This window comes from Heterocephalus glaber, unplaced genomic scaffold, assembly GCF_053883595.1.
Source record: "Heterocephalus glaber isolate CG9 unplaced genomic scaffold, H.glaber_assembly_v1.0 deba00001579, whole genome shotgun sequence".
Lineage (NCBI taxonomy): Eukaryota > Metazoa > Chordata > Mammalia > Rodentia > Bathyergidae > Heterocephalus > Heterocephalus glaber.
The window spans coordinates 9,700,620-9,717,184 of NW_028258360.1; the positions used below are offsets into that span (position 1 = coordinate 9,700,620).

Consider the following 16,565-nt stretch of genomic DNA (forward strand, 5'->3'; position numbering starts at 1 on the left):
CATAACACATCCTAATTTCCTTTACTTCCCCTTCCCCTCCTTCTCCCTTCCATGTCTTGGGACCCTTCTCATCTGCAAAAGATCTATCACTCCTTGGGGCCAGGGATTTAGCTCAGTGGTTCCGCCGCCTGCCTCGAAAGCACAAGGACCCGAGTTCAATCCCCGTACCAAAAAACAAAACAAAAAGATCTATCACTCTACCTGTTTTCTGGGGAGTCTTCTAACTCAATCATTTTCTATAAAGACCGTGATTTAAAAATGACCATAAAGGAGGAGGGGCGGGAGATTTAGCTCAGTGGCGCCGCCGCCTGCCTCGCAAGAGCAAGGTCCTGAGTAATGGAAAAAAACAAAAAAACATAAAAATGGGCCGGGTTGGGCGTCCTGCTTGTCAATCAATCGCCTGTCACCGGCTGTGATTGGTGAAGGCTCCCAGCTTCCGCGAATTGCGAGCGCTAGGGCCGCCGGGAACCGAGGGCTCAAACCGCGGCGCAGGGTGTACTGGGATACCGGGACGGAAGCCCATTGGCTGGGGCTATCAGCAGAGCCAGAAAAAGGGCCAATGGCTGCGGCTTAGGTGGCGGTGCGGTGGCCGTCGGGAACCCGGAAAGCCATTGGATGGCCATGGGTCTACGCTGTGTGGTAATCCGGACCTGCGGGCGAGGTAAATCGATCCGGGCTCCCCGAGGATGGCCTTTCGCTTGGGGGCCCGCGCTGCAGTGGCCGTCGCTGCCGTCGTGGCGCTGCTCTCGGCCGGGCTCGCACTCTTTGGCCCGCCGCTGGACTCAGGTACGCGGCCGGGCGGCCTGGCCCGGAGAGCCGAGCCCATGTGTCCCGCCGGCCTCGTGCGCCCCTCCGCGGCCGGGGAGGGCGAGCGCGCTTGTGTGCCCCGGGACCTGTGGCGCAGGCGCAGGCCGGGCCCCGCGCTCGCCCCGCTCCCTGGCCGGGACGGTGCCAGCCAGTTGCCGAATTGAGCTACGCGTTCAGGCCGCGCAGGCCAGGGGCTTTGGGCAGCGTCTCCCTCCGGGCTTGAAGCACCAGGCCAGTGACGGGCTGCTTGGGCGCAAAGCCCGCAAGGTCCTGGCCCAGGTGGACGCCCCGGCCTGGGCGAGTGCACCAGGGGGGTCCTCGCGGAGGCCGTTAGCCCGGGTGACCAGATCCCCCGAGCCCGCCCCCGCTCTTGGACCTGAAATTTCCTCAGTAGGTCCCTGTACTCTGAGATGCCTTTTCAGATAGGACAGAGTACATAGGAAGAATCGAGTCACACACCTTGGTATGGCCTTTTCTTCTTCCGTTTATCCTGTGAATATTAATTCATCTAACACTTACATGTAGTGCATTGTAGTATCTCATTTTTCATAAGATGGACAGAGAGGGCCGGGGATTTAGCTCAGTGGTTCTGCTGCCTGCCTCTCAAGCGCAAGGACCCGAGTTCGATCCCCGGTACCAAAAAAAAAAAAAGGCCAGAGACCTGTTTTCCATCTTTGTATAGAAAGTGAGTGTTGGTGATCTTCCTGAGGAAGCGATCAGCCACCATTCCCCAGCAGGAAAGTGCTGGGGATGGTGAAAGGGACAGTTTGCTGTTGGAGGCTGAGACTGCTCAGTCTGTAGCTGCCAGGCATTGTTTGTGGCTTTTTGTCGTGCAGCCCTGCAAGTCCTGAATTATACAAGAGGAGGGAGTTCTGGAATCTATAGCTCAGCCACACCAGCAAGGGGGTTTCTAAGCGCCACTTATTTAGTTTTTCTTTTTATAGCTATTTGCCTTAAATTACAATGCTTTTTTGAAGTTTCATTATTAGGTTGACTTGCTCAGTTTACCAAAAAGCAAGTAGAGTTCTAGGCTTTAGAACCTTGAAGCTACCTGGGGTTAGCTTCAGGATCGCTGTCACGTGTGCTAGCTTATAATTCACCTTAACTTAAAGCACCTTTGGCACAAGGAACCAGTGCCTCTCGTCTTTAAAACCGACAAACCCCAAACAGATTTGACCTGTTCTACCAGACCCAGAATGGTGTTTGTATTGAAATGCTTCCATGGATAATCCAGGTGGCATGTGGCTGGAAGCCAGCTGAAACTTGCTGCACTGTGAAGTGTTGGGACATTTCATTGACCTTTCTTTGGCCTTTTCCTAACAGAAGCTGTTTGTCTCAGGTAAATAGGACAGAATGCTGGTGGGTGGTTTAGGTTTTACTTTGCATTCATACAGTTCAGTTAAAATGCTGTACTTCTTGACAATAATTTATTTTCTCTCCAAGTGGTTTCAGAGGACATTTGAGAGAAAGATTTGACTTTTTTGGTTAGTGGGGTGAATAATTTGGTTGAAGAAAAATGTGTTTTGCCTGCCAGTGGCAGCATTTTGGTAAAATGGTATTGCCTGCCCAGCGAATTGAGAGGCTGAGGCAGAAGGATCATACATTCTAGCCCAGCCTGGGCAACTTAGCCTGACCTTGTGTTAAGAATAAAATAGGGCTTGGGCCAGAGATTTAGCTCAGTGGTTCCGCCGCCTGCCTCACAAGCGCAAAGCCCCGAGTTTGATCCCCAGTATCAAAAAGTCAAATAGGGCTGGGGACAGTACCTCATTGGTAGAGCACTTGGCCTGCATGTGCAAAGCCCCGGGTTCAATCCCTGGTCCCGAATGTCCATTACTAACTAGCATTTTCATAGGTCTCTCTTTGGGCATCGGTTTCCTTATTTGTCAAAGAAAAAGTGGCTGTTAGTGTGAACCACTATCCCTCTGATTCACCACACATTTATCGTTTATCCTTGCCAGGCTTTGATCCTGGCTACTACGACCCAGACTGAGGCCCACCACCTCAGTCCCAGGGTGGGAGTGGAAACACCTCGCTGGTGGGCGGAGGGTGGGAGGCGGCGATCCTCTCAGTGCAGTCCCAGCAGTGTGGAGTCCGTGTCCCAGAAGGGTCTCACAGCCTTGCACATGACCATAATTGCTTTACTTTTGGTGATTGAGTCCTGAATTTTTAAAATTACATGCCAGAAAGTTACCACTGCATTATGCTCTTGGAATAATTCAAAGATGCCTGCAGTTGAGAGTTTTTCTCATGTGCAAATCTTTAGGGAGTTCTGTTTTCAGAGGATGTTGCTGTCCCCAAATCCCAAAATCATCATCTTTTTCCTCTTTTTTTATGATGGGATCTTCCTGTGTTGCCCAGGCTGGTCTTGAACTCCCGGGATGGAATGATTCTCCTGCCTCAGCCTCCCAGGTGCTGGGACTACAGGCATGCGCCACTCTGCCTGGCTCCCAACAAAGCTTTAACATGTTTGGCCCAACAGGAGAGAGAGGTGAATTTTGCAGAGGTGGGCTGATTGTGACCGAGCAGGTGATATCAGTCACGTTTACACACACACGCTGGCTCTCACCTCTGTGTGGGGGAAGGGACAGCTTGGAACAGGACTTCCTTTAGGGCCCCACAGAGCTTGCTACGTGAATGTGCTATGAGGTTTTACCTAATCAGAAGGGACGTTTTTGGCTCACAATAAATGTGATTCCGAAACTTCAAACACTTAACCTGGCCTGTCGTGGTGGCACATGCCCGTAATTCCAACCCTCCAGTTCGAGGCCACCCTAGGCTACCTAGTGAGTTAAAGGCCAGCTTGAACTACAGAGTGAGACTTTGTCTCAAAAAAAACAGAACAACGACCACAAAAAAGCATCTGCCGTAGAATGTGGCCAAAGAGCTGTTCTTGTCTTTGGTTCCCTTGGCATTTTAGCATTTTAACAAAGCTTATCTGGAAGTGAAGGGAGGAAGGAAGATGCAAGGGATCACATTATTTGTTTAACAACAAAAACCACGGTTTGCTTTAAAACTTGTGTCCTTAAACTGTGGGTGCTGGGCTTCCTTCAGGGGCGCAGAGCGGAAAGGGCAGGGCCCTGCCCGGGGTGCGGGCGCCGCCTGCCTCTGTCGCGCATGCGCATGCTACTTGCTCGCAGTTTTCCCTGTGGGTGTGGCGCTGCGCGGAGGCTTCTGCAGGGCGAGGACGGGCACCGCCTCCGCGCTCCTGGGCCGCCCTCTCACCAGCTGTCTTGTCGGCTGCTGGTCTCCATGGATACAACTGTTTCGTGCCAGCTGTTGTGGCAAAGTGCAGGCTGAGTATCAGTTTGTGGATTGGCCGTGCTGACACGGAGAGTGAGTGTCTGTAACCTGCCTGCAGTAGCTCAGGAGGGGCTCTTTGAAGCTAGAGCGTAGATGACCTCAGTCAGGGCAGAGGCTTCCCGAGAAACGCCTGCCTGTGGGGGAAATCGGGTTCATCAAGCCTTGCACTGAGGAGTTGTTTCCATTCGGTAAGTTCCTCACCTGTGAGTGTTCGTGTCCAGCATGCATGGACGGGAATCCGACTGCGTTGTTTTTCCTGGGATTTCGTGGCTCACAGGTGAGCCTAAAGACTACCTGCAGCCCCGCATCCTTCATCTCTTCCTGACCCCTCAGCCAGGCTGACCTGCGCACTGAGAAACTGGATGTCGTCTAGGGACACTTCCGCTGTCACTGCTGTGACCGAGCGCTTGCGCTTGGGGCCTGGCCCCTCAGCTCACCTCGAGGTTGTTGTCAGGCGGAGCCCCGGTGCTTTTGTGCTGGGGAGCGGTGTGGAGAGAGCCGGCAGCTCAGCGCCAAGCTGCCGGGGCTTTGGGGGTCCCCGAGCCAAGGTGGCGCCTTCCACAGCCTGGCTCGGGAGTGCAAAGCTGAGCTGCGCCGCGGAGCCTCAGGGCTCAGAAGTCGGGGAGACGAAGTCGGGCTGACAGTGGCCAACTCCGTCCTTTTCTCCTGGCCTCTGAGCAGCCGGCCCACCAGGGAAGGTGGCTGCATCTGCTTATTAAAGGAGACACCTGTGGGGACCCAGTGGTCCACATCTGTAGTCCCAGCCCTCTGGGAAGCTCAGGCAGGAGGATCAAAAGTTCCAGCCCAGCCTGAGCAGCTGAGCAAGACCCTGTGTCAAGATAAAAAAGCTCATGAGGGGTGCAGGGATTTAGCTCATTGGTGCTGCTGCCGCCTGCCTCAAAAGTGCAAGGTCCTGAGCTCAATTCCCGGTACCAAAAAAATAAAATAAATTAAAATTGTATTTTGAGACAGGGTCTGGCCGAGTTGCCCTAGCTGGCCTGTAGCCTCCTGTTTCAGCCTTGCATTGAGCAGGATAAAGATACCAAGTGCCACCAGGTGTGATGCCTGCCTGTGATTCCAGTACTTGGGAGGCTGAGGCAGGAGTTCAAGGCCAGCCTGAACTACATGGTGAGACCTTGTCTCAGGTGCCTTGTCTGAGAAAATATTTCTGTTTTCAGAGATCCCTTAATTCTGGGGAATATATGCTTTATTATTTATTCATGGATTGAGCTCTATAAAATATATCAGCATCTATTGATATGAACTGTTTTAAATATTAAGGTAAAATGTATAAGTACATTAAGCTTTTCAAGCAAGGGTAAGTGAAATGTAGCTACTGAGAGACAGCTCAAAACAGTGCAGCTATTCTAAGATGCCACCTTGAACCCCTTTAAATGTGTACTGCATTTCGAATGCCACTTCTGTGTCATTAGCACCCACCGGGGTGTTACGAGTAGGGTTAGGCAATGTGGCGGCTCTGCCAGGCCTGTGACTGTCACGGGGATGGTGCCCCGAGCTTGCGTTCCGGGTGTGGGGAGAGGGCCTGGTACAGGAGGCTGGAGCTGGGTGCTGCTTAGGGGTCAGCGCGCTTCCTAGCTGATAAAACACTTCCTGGACAGAAAGCGGTCCTCTGAAATGTCTGGCGCATTTCAAGAATAAGCTGGTCTCTTCCGCATGTGGTGTTCACTGCACTTTGAGGACGCCCTCTGCCCACAGAAATGGCGAAGCCTTGGGTGAGAGCCTGAGAGCTCCCAGGAAGTCAGCTGCGGGACGTCTGGCCGTGGGATTGTGCACCTTTGCTGCTCGCGTGTGTGCACAGGTGTCTGCCCCTTGGGGTGACTTCCGTCTTGCTTTTCAGTTTTCCAGAGCACGTTTACACTGTGCACGGCACACTCAGTGGAGGAGATGGACGGCATCCTGGAGCTGGTGAGGAACATCGTCCCTCCCCTGGCGGCCGGCAAACACAAAGGGCAGGACGGCCGCATCGGCGTCGTGGGGGGCTGTCAGGAGTGAGTGCCGCGGCTGCCTGCCTGTCCGTCCGTCTGTCCGTCCGTCCGTCCATCCATCCATCCCTGTCTAGTGCAGGCCAGGCACTGCTTCCCACAGGAGGGACCCCAGTGGCCCACTGGTGCGGGAGCTGTGGCGGGGCCGTGGTTTCCGGCCAGCTTGTTTTCTGTCTCACCATCCTCTCCTGGCTCCCGTCCTGCTTTTGTAGTCAGGGTAAAGCACTCGGCCCTGGAGGCCCGGCGTGACGCCCAGCCTGACAGGCCCTGGCTCTCTAGGTGCGCATTCTCTCTTGTCCTATGCATTGGGCCTTTGGAGTCTGTCCTTGAGTGTGGCGATTCCGTCTGCCTTTGACTTCTGCTCCACCCTGGCTGCTGTTTCTATCGCTGTCTCGTTTATGTGACAGTTCTTTGCCTGCTCTTTGCTTTCAACTTCTTACCAGGTAATGAGGTGCGTTTATTGTAAACTTGGAACCAGATCTTGTTCCTTAAAACAGTGTGACAGTGACTGCTCTACTATTGTGATGCTGGGGTTTGAACCCAGGGCCTTCACACTGAGCTATAGCCCCAGCGTTTTCGTTTTGTTTTGAGACAAAGTCAGGCTAAGTCACTAACTTTCCCAGGCACGACCTGAGCATTGGATGCTCCTGCCTCGGCCTCCCATGGTCTGGGACTACAGCAGTGCACAGCACACCCAGTTGCAGGTGCTGGGTGATGCCTGAGGCAGGATGTTGGACATGAGGCAGGTGCAGCATGGCCGGACACTGGGGGCCCCCTCCGGGCCATGCCCGGCATCCTCGAGGCTTGGGTTCCTGGCCCCCAGCAGGAAGAGCCACAGACTGGCGGAGCAGCAGGAGCTTGGGTGCCGTACGTCCTAGGCGGCCCAAGGGCCTCGCTCCCCATCACTGCGACTCCTGCCACCCTGAGCTGTTGTCACCTCCGCCTCTCTCCCACACAGTGGTCGGGCAGCCAGCAGCCCGGTGCCACCTCCCAGCACTGCATGGCATGGGGATGGTTGCCAGCCACCACACGGTGTCCCTGCTGCTGACCACGTCCCTCACGGTGCTCTAGGGACCCTGCTGGTCATGTGTCCTTGGCTGGACGTTGCCCCCGGAAGTGCTGACTCTGGTGTCTTCCTCAGGTACACAGGGGCCCCGTACTTTGCGGCAATCTCAGCCCTCAAAGTGGTAAGTCTGCTTACACCTTCTTTGTTGGGTTACTCTGGTGAGGAGTTGGATTATTTCAGTAGGGTTAATGCAAATGTGTAGGGCTGTGGTCTTAGCTCAGTGGCAAAAAACCCCCCAAAAACACCAGTGACTCCTAATCTCAGCACTCAGGAGGCTGAGACAGGAGGATCATTGTGAACTTAAGGGCAGCCTGGGCTACAGTTTGAGTTCAAGGCCAGCCTGGTCTACATAGCAAGACCCTGTCTCCAAAAATCAAAAAAAAAAAAAAGTTACTCTAAAGCAAATGTTTTCTGACGGAAGCCTAAGTAAGACCTTGATGTAATCGTGGGTAGTAGAAGCGCCTCGACATAAGCTGTCCGGGTTCTGTGCAGTCGCAGAGCCCTGAGACCTATTACCCTACCGTGTTCACCGCAGTGCTTCAGGGATGTGCTCAGCTCCTGGCATGAGCAGTCCCTGCCCTTGAAACGAGGCTCCTGCACATTCTGCTCAGCCCCACAGCCCAAGGCGCAGGGGACCCGAGTCTGTGCTTCCGGGGACACAGGCTGCGTGCTGGGCTGCGGCTCTGACCCCTCCCTGCAGGTGGCAGTGGGAGTCTAGTTTTGTCACCAGGCATTTTTGTTTTTTCTTTTCTGTGGTGCTGGAGATGGAATGCAGGGCCTTGCCAGTACCAGGCGAGCACTGTGCCACTGTAGTGTGTCCCCGGCCCTTTTTATTTTGAGAAAGCGGCTCACTAAATTGTTCAGGCTGGCCTCGAACTTGAGGTCTTCCTGCCTTAGCCTCCTGAGTAGCTGGGCTCCCGGGCATGCATTCTAGATATGGGTTTCCTCCTTCCCTCCCTCCCTCCCTCCCTCCCACCCCCCTCCCACCCCCCTCCCACCCTGCCATCCTTTCCTTCCAACTTTCTGGAGTAGGATCTTAGGGCCTCTGCCCAGTGGGCGCCTCCAGGGCGGGCCCACACACTTCCTGACGCCACCTGCCCTCTGGGCCCCCTGGGTGTGTTCCGGCTGCAGGGTTGTCTCCCTAGGCGGGGAGGGCGCGTGGTGCCCGTGGTGTCCCTGCTCCTGTTCCTGCTCATCACCCTGCCTGGTTTCCCAGGGTGCGGATCTGTCGCATGTGTTCTGTGTCCGGGAGGCGGCACCAGTGATCAAGGCCTACAGCCCGGAGCTGATTGTCCACCCGGTGCTGTGAGTCCCATGGGCGGTCGGGTGGGTGGGAGTCGGGGGACCCTGGCTCCCACGTGCTTCCTGCTGACCTCCTCAGCGATGCCACGTGCCCTGCGCTGCCCTGTGTGGCTTGGGGCCGGGGCCTCCACTTCTGTCCTGTTTTGCTGGCACCTGTGCCTGTGAGAAGTGGCACTGTGCTGGGTGTGGCCCTGAGTCCGCGCTGAGCTCCTCTTCCAGGACGTGCAGAGCTGGAGGCGTCACGCCCGATGGAGATGGGCAGCACGGTTCTCCTGCGTTTTCTGTAAATGGAAAATCCTTTCACGTTGGAAACAAAGCTTTGTACATGGGGAATGGAGGGGCTTGGGAGGAAATGGGATAAAATAGAATAAAATTTATTTTAAAAATTAAAAAAAGAAGAGGAAATCCTTCTTTGAAAACAAAGTGTTGTGAGAAGCGAGCAGACAGGAGTTCTAAGGAGGCTCTCCCCTCTGCTCACCCAGCGACAGCCCCAACGCGGCACAGGAGGTGGAGAAGTGGCTGCCCCGGCTGCACGCCCTGGTGGTGGGGCCCGGCCTGGGCCGAGACGGGCTCCTGCTGGACAGCACCAAGGTGAGTGGCCGCCCGCCCCAGGGGCCCTCGCCCTGCACGCCTGTTGCTCCAAGTGATTGGGGGGGGGGGTGACGAGCCTGGCAGTCACTCTGCCTCTGGTGCCACTGCTGAGCCTCGTAAGACAAGAGGACCCAGGGCTGTGGGAGGTGTGGTTCGCGGGGTACGGGCTGCGGTGGCATTAGGCAGCGTGTAGCCCGGGTGGCTGGCATGGAGGTCACTGTCACGTGGCTGAGTCAGGCTGGGGCACCTCGGGGAGCTATCGTCATCTCTCTGCCGGGGTGCACATGCAGGTGACCCCACCAGGGCTCGCGTGGTCCAGCTCTGGTGTTATGTCCCTACTGCTGTCCCGCTGTGACTGCTTCCTGTCCCGCCCTGCTCGGCCCAGCCTGTGCCCCGTGACATGGTGGCTGCCCACAGCGGGCCACCTGTGCGTTCACATGCACGCGCACGCGCGCGCACACACACACACACACACACACCTACCCCCCTTACCCCCCTTCTTGCCGTTGCTTGTTCCTGGAGGTTCATTTTTCCATTTGCATGCGGGCAAATGCTCTCCACCAAGCTCATCCCTAGCCCCACACCAGCCTTTGTTCAAAGGGAGGAGATTGTGTTGCTCCACGAAACTGCAGTACAGATAGATGTAAGACATGTCGCCCTAGGGTCAGGGGAGGTCAGGGGGTGGGGCAGCACGCCAGCTGATCCTGCTCCTTAGCTGCCCAGTGTCCCTTGGTGAGCACATTCCTTTGCCTGGGGTGGCCTCCTGGGTCACTGGGCAGGGCTGAGCGCGGGTCTCATCCCGACCACCTGTGTGCAGTGGTGCTGTGACTGCCCAGCGCGGGGTGAGGGGCAGGGGATAGGAATTGAGTGGCTGCACCCGGGGCCTGACCACATCGTGTTCCGTAAGCTGGGCAGCGTGCCAAGCATGGTGCTGCCCTTGTTGCCCTGGCACCCGCTGAGTGCCAGCGGGGAGGACTTGCAGTGTGAGGGGCTCATCTCCTGGTCCCCTGGCCTCAGCACCAAGCCAGAGGCGGCTGGGGTGGCGTGCACACCAGGGGCACAGTCACTAGGCAGCCCTGCCAGGCTCTGCCCTCTGTGTGGCCCAGGCTCGCAGCTCGGGAGCCACAGCATCAGGAGGCTCCCTGCTGTCCTCGGAAAGCGCCTGCCCGGCATGCTCCAGGCCCTGGGTTCCATCCCCAGCAGCACAGAAGAGGACTCGCTTGACCGCCCTTCCAGCACGGCAACTAGACACGCATGTCCTGGCTATGCCAGTGCTGTCGGGGGCGGAGAGTCCCCACGACTTCGGATTGTAAAGGCTTTTCTCTCGTGGAAATCCCGGACTCAGGAAGAATGGGCAGGCAGACAGCTGGAGGCTCAGAGGCAGCGTGCAGTCTGGGTGCGGGGAGATGACAGTGCTGCCCAGGGCACACCCTGCTGGAGGGAACCGCCCCGGGACAGGGCTGAGGACAGTGGTTACAGCAAGGCCTCCGTGAGCATCCGTGTACGCACCACGAAGACCCCACCACCGCACTGATGCCCCGCCTTCAGTGAACGGCTGAGGTCTTCAGCCTGACACCCTGCAGTCCTTGAGGCCCAGGTCAGGAAGCCGCTGAGCCATGCCTTCTCCGCATCGCTTCCTCCCTGGCATTTCCTGACAAGGTCATCTGGAGGGTCCTGAACACAGCCCGCTTGGACACGCCTCTGTTCTTACCCTGCTTTCCCTGAGGACGGGCTGGATCCTGGAAAGATTAGACCCCACCTCGAGGTGGTCTTGGGGGAGTAATTGCCCTGCACGTGTGTTCTGGGAAGAACTTGATGGCGTCTGAGTCTGCTTGCTGGACGCCTGCCCCGCTCCTCGGCCTCCCACCCCAGCCTCCACTCAGCAGCTTTCTGTCTTGGGCTCTGCCATGCAGCATCCCCCGTGGCTCGTGGCAGTGGGTCTGCGGAGCTGTCCACTCGGCATGCATCCTGGCTCATGGGATGTCGCAGTGTGTTGGGGACGCCTGGCCCCGGTTGGAGATCCACCGACCCTCAGCGTGTGGCTGAGCTGGCCTGGTCTTCCCGGCCCCATGCACATGCTGTGTGCAGTGGAGGACTGGAGTCTCCTTCAGGCTTGGCTGTGTTCTGAGTCCATAGGCCCTGTCCCCACGCCCTGGTCTGCAGTCCTGGGGCCCGGCTCTCCTGGCAGGGCTCTGCTTACTTTTGACCATTCTGTCCTATTTTTTTTTTTGGTACCGGTGATCGAACTCGGGACCTTGCATGTGCGAGGCAGGTGTTGGAACCACTGAGCTAAATCCCCAGCTCTGTCCTAATTTTTAATGAGGATTTAGGCTGTTTTCAGCTGCTCTGCTTTGGTGTTGTTTTGAACATTTGTGTGTGTATGTATGTGTATGTATGTGTGTGTAGGCGGGTATGTATGGGCTCCACCCAGGCAGTCTTTGGATGCACTCCTAGGAGGGCCATTGCAGAATCAGCTGGGAGCAGTCTGCTCTCCTCTCCCACTGATGCCATACACACACACACACATACACACCTGCACACGCACATGGGTGCTGCTGTCCATCTCTCTGGAGACCTGAGTGCTACTCCGTGCTGTGCCAAGTGTCCGGCATTCAGCTACTTGCTCTAGGCTGTTTCCTTTGTCAACACTTGAAGAGATGGCAGTGGCAAATCATCAGATCCGATGCCGTGAAACCAGAAGCGGTCCAAAGTGACAATTAGCAAAAGCCTCTTTTACCAGGAATGCCGAGGGCAGAGACAGACGGTTTTCTTTGTTAAGAAAGGAGATGTGCCCCACCGCCCATGGGCTTTGCACACTGTGACACTCACACTTAAGCAGAGGCCAGCAGGTCGCAGGCGCAGTCTGCAGCTGGAGCCTCCCTCCCTCCCTGCCTCCTGGACGGAGCAAGGCCTGGGCTGCGGGGAGCCTGGTGCGGCGTGGATTTGTCTTTCTGTGGTTTGTGCTCACTGAGCACATCTAAGTGCTGCATTGACGTAGAATTTTTTTTTTGGTACTGGGGATCAAACTCAGGTCCTTACACTTGCACAGCAGGCAGCAAAACCACTGAGCTAAATCCCCAGCCCTGACGTAGAATTCTTAAGCCTCTTGTATTTTCTGTTACTGAATTTTCAAGCACAGATAATTTTACACGCAGATTGCTGAATATAAATTTGTCATAATGTACTGGTTATAATAACTCTGTGTTGGTTGCATATGTTTGTGTCTTTTTTTAATAGGAAGCCTTTGAACTTCAAAGTGTAAGATTAATTCTTATCAAGGGCAAAGTGGCTCACTGTCACTCTTGTCACTGTATTAAAACACAGAAACAAGTTTAATGAAAACACAAAACAATGACGGAAGTGGAGACTTCTCTCCAGGTCCCACAGGTCATGTGTGCTGAGACTCGAAGGTGCCGGGTGGCCTTGGTGGGCGGCCTGGGGCCTGGCTGCGGTTTCTAGGCCCTGCGGCTTTCGCTTTCTTCCTCTGTGGGTTTGGTTCATTTCCTGTGAGGACCCCGCGTTGCCTCTCAAGGCCGTTTGGCTCACGGCCCACGTGCTTTCTTCCCTGGCAGGGGATTCTGGAAGCTGCGAGGGTCAGGGACATCCCCGTGGTCATCGACGCAGTGAGTGTGGCTTCCTGCACGCATGCGGCCAGCACAGGGCCTGCCTGGCCCGGCCGGCCAGTGACAGCACCCTCGCTGTGCGCAGGATGGGCTGTGGCTGGTGGCTCAGCGGCCAGCGCTCATCCTTGGGTACCAGAAGGCCATCCTAACCCCCAACCACATGGAGTTCAGCAGGCTGCACGAGGCCGTGGTGAGTGTGCGAGCACAGCGTGGGATAGGAGGTTGCGTTCCTCGTGGTCCTCGCGCGTTGTCCCTTGCGCGTTGGCAGCTGTGGACCGGGTGAATGATGCGTGGTGGTGTCCCCCCCGCCCGGCACGGGGACGGTGACAGCATCTGCTTCTCGGGTAAGGGTGGCGTGGGGAGCTGTAGAGCCACGTGTCCTGCACAGGACAGGTCCCCACGTGCTGTCATCGTCTCCAGATGTGTCATTTCTGCACACCAGGGCTCAGCCGGAGGAAGGCTCTGGCATGTGTGCTGCTCACAGATGGCACACAGGCCTCCTCCCACCACATGGTCTCGAACAGGTGCCCGGTGATGCCCCAGGACATCAGGAGGGGACAGGGCTGTTCCCTGAGCACCCGCCATCCAGGAAGACTTGGGCTCTGTGCCTACTTCCTGTGTCCTTGATTGTAGCTCAGCGGCCCTGTGGACAGCACTGACCCCCGCGGATCCATCCTGAAGCTCAGCCGGGCCCTGGGGAATGTGACTGTGGTCTTGAAGGGGGAGCAGGACCTCATCTCTGATGGCCAGCAGGGTGAGCCAGGCGGCTGGGGGGCTCCGGGGCCCAGGGCCCGCACACAGGCTCACCTGCAACAGGCAAGTGTGGCCATGGTGCTGCACCACACCCAGCATCCCCAGCCGCCCAGTCACCTGAGCTGTCCGCTGCGCCATCTCACAGTGACCGGGACAGAGGAACCCTCAGCCCACAGCAGAGGGCGGGGCCGAGATGTCCCCCCAGGCCCTGCTCCTGGTGCCACGCTGGGGCCCCCTGCACCTCAGTGGCCTCTGACAATCGTGCGAGGAACTGGCTGGGGCCTGGAGATGAGGGAGAGGCGCACACGGCATGGTGGGCGCGTGTGCACCGCACACTCACACATATAGGGCGCAGGAAGCAGCGGGGACCTGCTGAGGGCCCGGGACCCTGGAGGCAAGATCGTGGTCCCAGGAGGCCTCCCACACGAGGCTCCCACACATGGGAGCGCTCCGTGGCAGTGCCTGGCCCCTGAGGCACCGGTGGACACCCCGGGCAGCAGGCACCCCGAAGGGCGTGGTGCTGACGTCCACACTCAGGCCCTGACTGCTCCGTGTGCTCCGCAGTGCTTGAGTGCAGCCACAAAGGCAGCGGCCGCAGGTGTGGGGGACAAGGGGACCTCCTGTCGGGCTCCCTGGGCGTCATGGCGCACTGGGCCTTCCTTGCGGAACCGGAGAAGACAAATGGGTATGGCCATGGCGACTGCACGCTCGGTAGCTCAGGCATTGAGTCCTTCCAGGTGTGGTCAGGGTACAGAGGTGACCAGGGCCGGGGTTGCCCGCCTGTAATCCCACCACTGGGGAGGCTGAGGCAGGAGGATCCCTGCGAGTTTGAGGGCAGCCTAGGCTGCTTGGCGAAATCTTGCCCGACTCACAATAACAAAAACAAGGAAAACCAAATGGCCAGTTTCGGGGAGCCATGGGTGCCTGCCTCTCCAGCACCAGTGCCCCTCCATCTTGTTGCAGCTCCCGCCCGCTGCTGCTAGCCGCCCTGGGCGCCTGCTCACTCACGCGGCAGTGCAACCGCCAGGCCTTCCTGAAGCACGGCCGTTCCACCACCACCAGCGACATGATCGCCGAGATCGGGGCCGCCTTCCGCGAGCTCTTCGAGGCCTGAGCCGACCGGGTGAGGGGGCTGCACGGGGTCCGCATCTTCCCTGAGTGCCAGGGTGTGGCCCTCGTGAACCAGCTGATGTGGGGCTGAGGGGTTCAGGGTGCAGTAGGTCGGTCTGAGCTTGGAGGCGTCGCGATGCTGTTGAGCCTTCCTGCACATGTGCAGCTGAGAACACGAGAACCCCGCGGCGGGGAGGCAGGTGTTCTGTCTGCTTCTTGTCCCAAGGGGGCCTCCTTTTCACCTCCCTTCCAAGCCGCGCCTCTCAGGGATCCAGTCGTTTCACGTGTCCAAGTGCGGATTTGTCCCAGAGGTCCCCGGAGGCCAAGGTGTCTGCTCCAAAGCTCACTGTCTTCTAAGCAGTGCCGGGCTGGTGCATGTGGGTTCATTCATGGAGCGTACACGACCCCAAGTGTGTCACTCACCGAGATGGATTCACTTTAGCCCCTGGGAGGGTGAGGGGCGCAGTGGTGCAGGCCGGGGGGTGCAGAGCCCAAGCCCCGCTGTCCCCCTCTGCACACTGAAACAGGGAGGCTGCAGCCCACACCCGGGGAAGTGGTCAGCGCTGCACCGGGAAGAGGCCTCACCAGGGTGGTGGAGCTGCAGCTCACAGGGGGCCGGCATGCAGGCTGTCAGTGGCCCTGACAGCAGCACAGCGCATGTGCTGAGGAGAGCAGAAACCAGGCATCAGTGACCGCAAGGCCCTGTGGTACCCAGAACCCCGGTGGCCCTGTTCCCATAGGTGGAGAGCGGCCGACAGAGGCCTTTCGCCCTTGGCCATTGTCCGGGGGCTGCCATGAACCAGGTGCCACTCGAATCCTTGCGCTGTTTGAAAACTAAGCTTCGAGAGTTTGAAGAGACAGCTTTACCTGTGAAGCTGTGGAGCATCGTCCCGAGCTGCGAACTGTCCTGCGGACACCATGCCGTGGCCGGCTGCAGACGGCGGTCGGCCACTGACACTGGGCTGCCTGTCTGCTGAACCCACCTTCCCCAACCGAGTCAGCTGCGCTCAGCCTCTGGGCAGACAGAAGCAGCTGAGGCCATCCATCTATCTGTCCACTGGTGGTGGCCACCATGCTGCCCGTGTTCCCACTGAGGTCATTTAAAGAGCAACCCTGAACAGCCACTTCTTTCCAAGGGAATAAAGTTCAGCAGTCTAGGAACTAGTCTTGTGTTTTTGTTTCCTGAGTTACTACAGAACCCCTTGACTTAAGACTCAGCCCGAGTTTATTTTAATGTAGTTAACAACGCTGTTCTTTAGTAACTGCTCGCTCATCACTGCATGTAAGGGCTTCCTGGGCCCGGGGCAGCAGTGCGAAGCATTCAGGTGGCGGCCAGGGCCGTGGGCAGCAGTGAGCCCAGCCATGTGCTGCTGTGTCCCCAGCCCAGGCTTCTGAGGCAGGCCTGCCAGGAGAGCTCGGCCAGGTCACTTCCTCATTGTGGGACACACCATGATCCCTGCGACATCAGGGAGGGTTTATTTTGGCTCACTCTAGAGGTCTCGGCCAGGAAGAGAGGTGCTGACACACGGACCTGCCCAGGCCTCGCCCTATGGCACCCTTCCGATTGGCCCCACCTCCTGACAGCGTGTAGCTATGAACGTGACTAACCAGCCAGGAGTGTCGAGCCGAGGACTCCTCACCTTCCAGAACCCCACCTCTAAGCACATGAGGCTCTGGGGGGCCACCTGGGCATAAACCACACCAGGCGGTAGGAAGGGCCTGGCCCGGGATCCGAGGTGGGGACAGAGAGGTTTGCGCATCTCTGCTCATGATCTGGTCTGTGTGAAGATCCTGGGCCAGGCGCAAGGCCACCACCACCATGGAGCCTGCCCTCCGCGGTGCCACCTGTGGCCGTTACAGCCCACCCCACTGCCCACCACAGCCAGCCTCAGGCACACCGCCATGGTACGGCTGCGTGCCACTCGGGCCCCACGCCGGCCGACCCTGGAAACCCCACTGTGGCTCTGCCCTGGGCTTCAGACCCCGTGGTGCCCTGTGCCCCGGCTAATG

At 57.6% G+C, this 16,565-nt stretch overlaps 1 protein-coding gene across 22 annotated transcripts; it reads left to right on the forward strand.

Moving 5' to 3' along the window:
* Positions 1-468: 468 nt before the first annotated feature.
* Positions 469-15,716, forward strand: Naxd (NAD(P)HX dehydratase). Of its 22 annotated transcripts, none has more exons than XM_087193137.1 (11): positions 469-661; positions 5,966-6,116; positions 7,252-7,297; positions 8,393-8,481; positions 8,961-9,069; positions 12,642-12,692; positions 12,778-12,882; positions 13,326-13,446; positions 14,010-14,130; positions 14,409-14,568; positions 15,083-15,716. In XM_087193137.1, exons 1-10 carry the CDS (start codon positions 616-618, stop codon positions 14,557-14,559), a joined length of 990 nt encoding a protein of 329 aa, XP_087049263.1. In that variant the 5' UTR covers positions 469-615; the 3' UTR covers positions 14,560-14,568; positions 15,083-15,716. The 22 variants fall into 22 exon arrangements, 19 of the variants coding, with proteins under 19 accessions (XP_087049263.1, XP_087049261.1, XP_087049255.1 ...); XM_087193135.1 differs by adding an exon at positions 13,113-13,216 and having other exon boundaries at positions 5,966-6,033; positions 14,409-15,716; XM_087193138.1 differs by having other exon boundaries at positions 511-661; positions 15,296-15,716.
* The last annotated feature ends 849 nt before the right edge of the window (positions 15,717-16,565 follow it).

What these genes read in the sequence shown, in the direction of transcription:
- Naxd (XM_087193125.1), top strand. Translation starts at nt 687, where the DNA reads ATGGCCTTTCGCTTGGGGGCCCGCGCTGCAGTGGCCGTCGCTGCCGTC. An exon ending in CATCTCTGATGGCCAGCAGG is followed by an intron (nt 13,447 to 14,009) that starts GTGAGCCAGGCG and finishes TGTGCTCCGCAG; the next exon opens with TGCTTGAGTGCAGCCACAAA. An exon ending in GAACCGGAGAAGACAAATGG is followed by an intron (nt 14,131 to 14,408) that starts GTATGGCCATGG and finishes ATCTTGTTGCAG; the next exon opens with CTCCCGCCCGCTGCTGCTAG.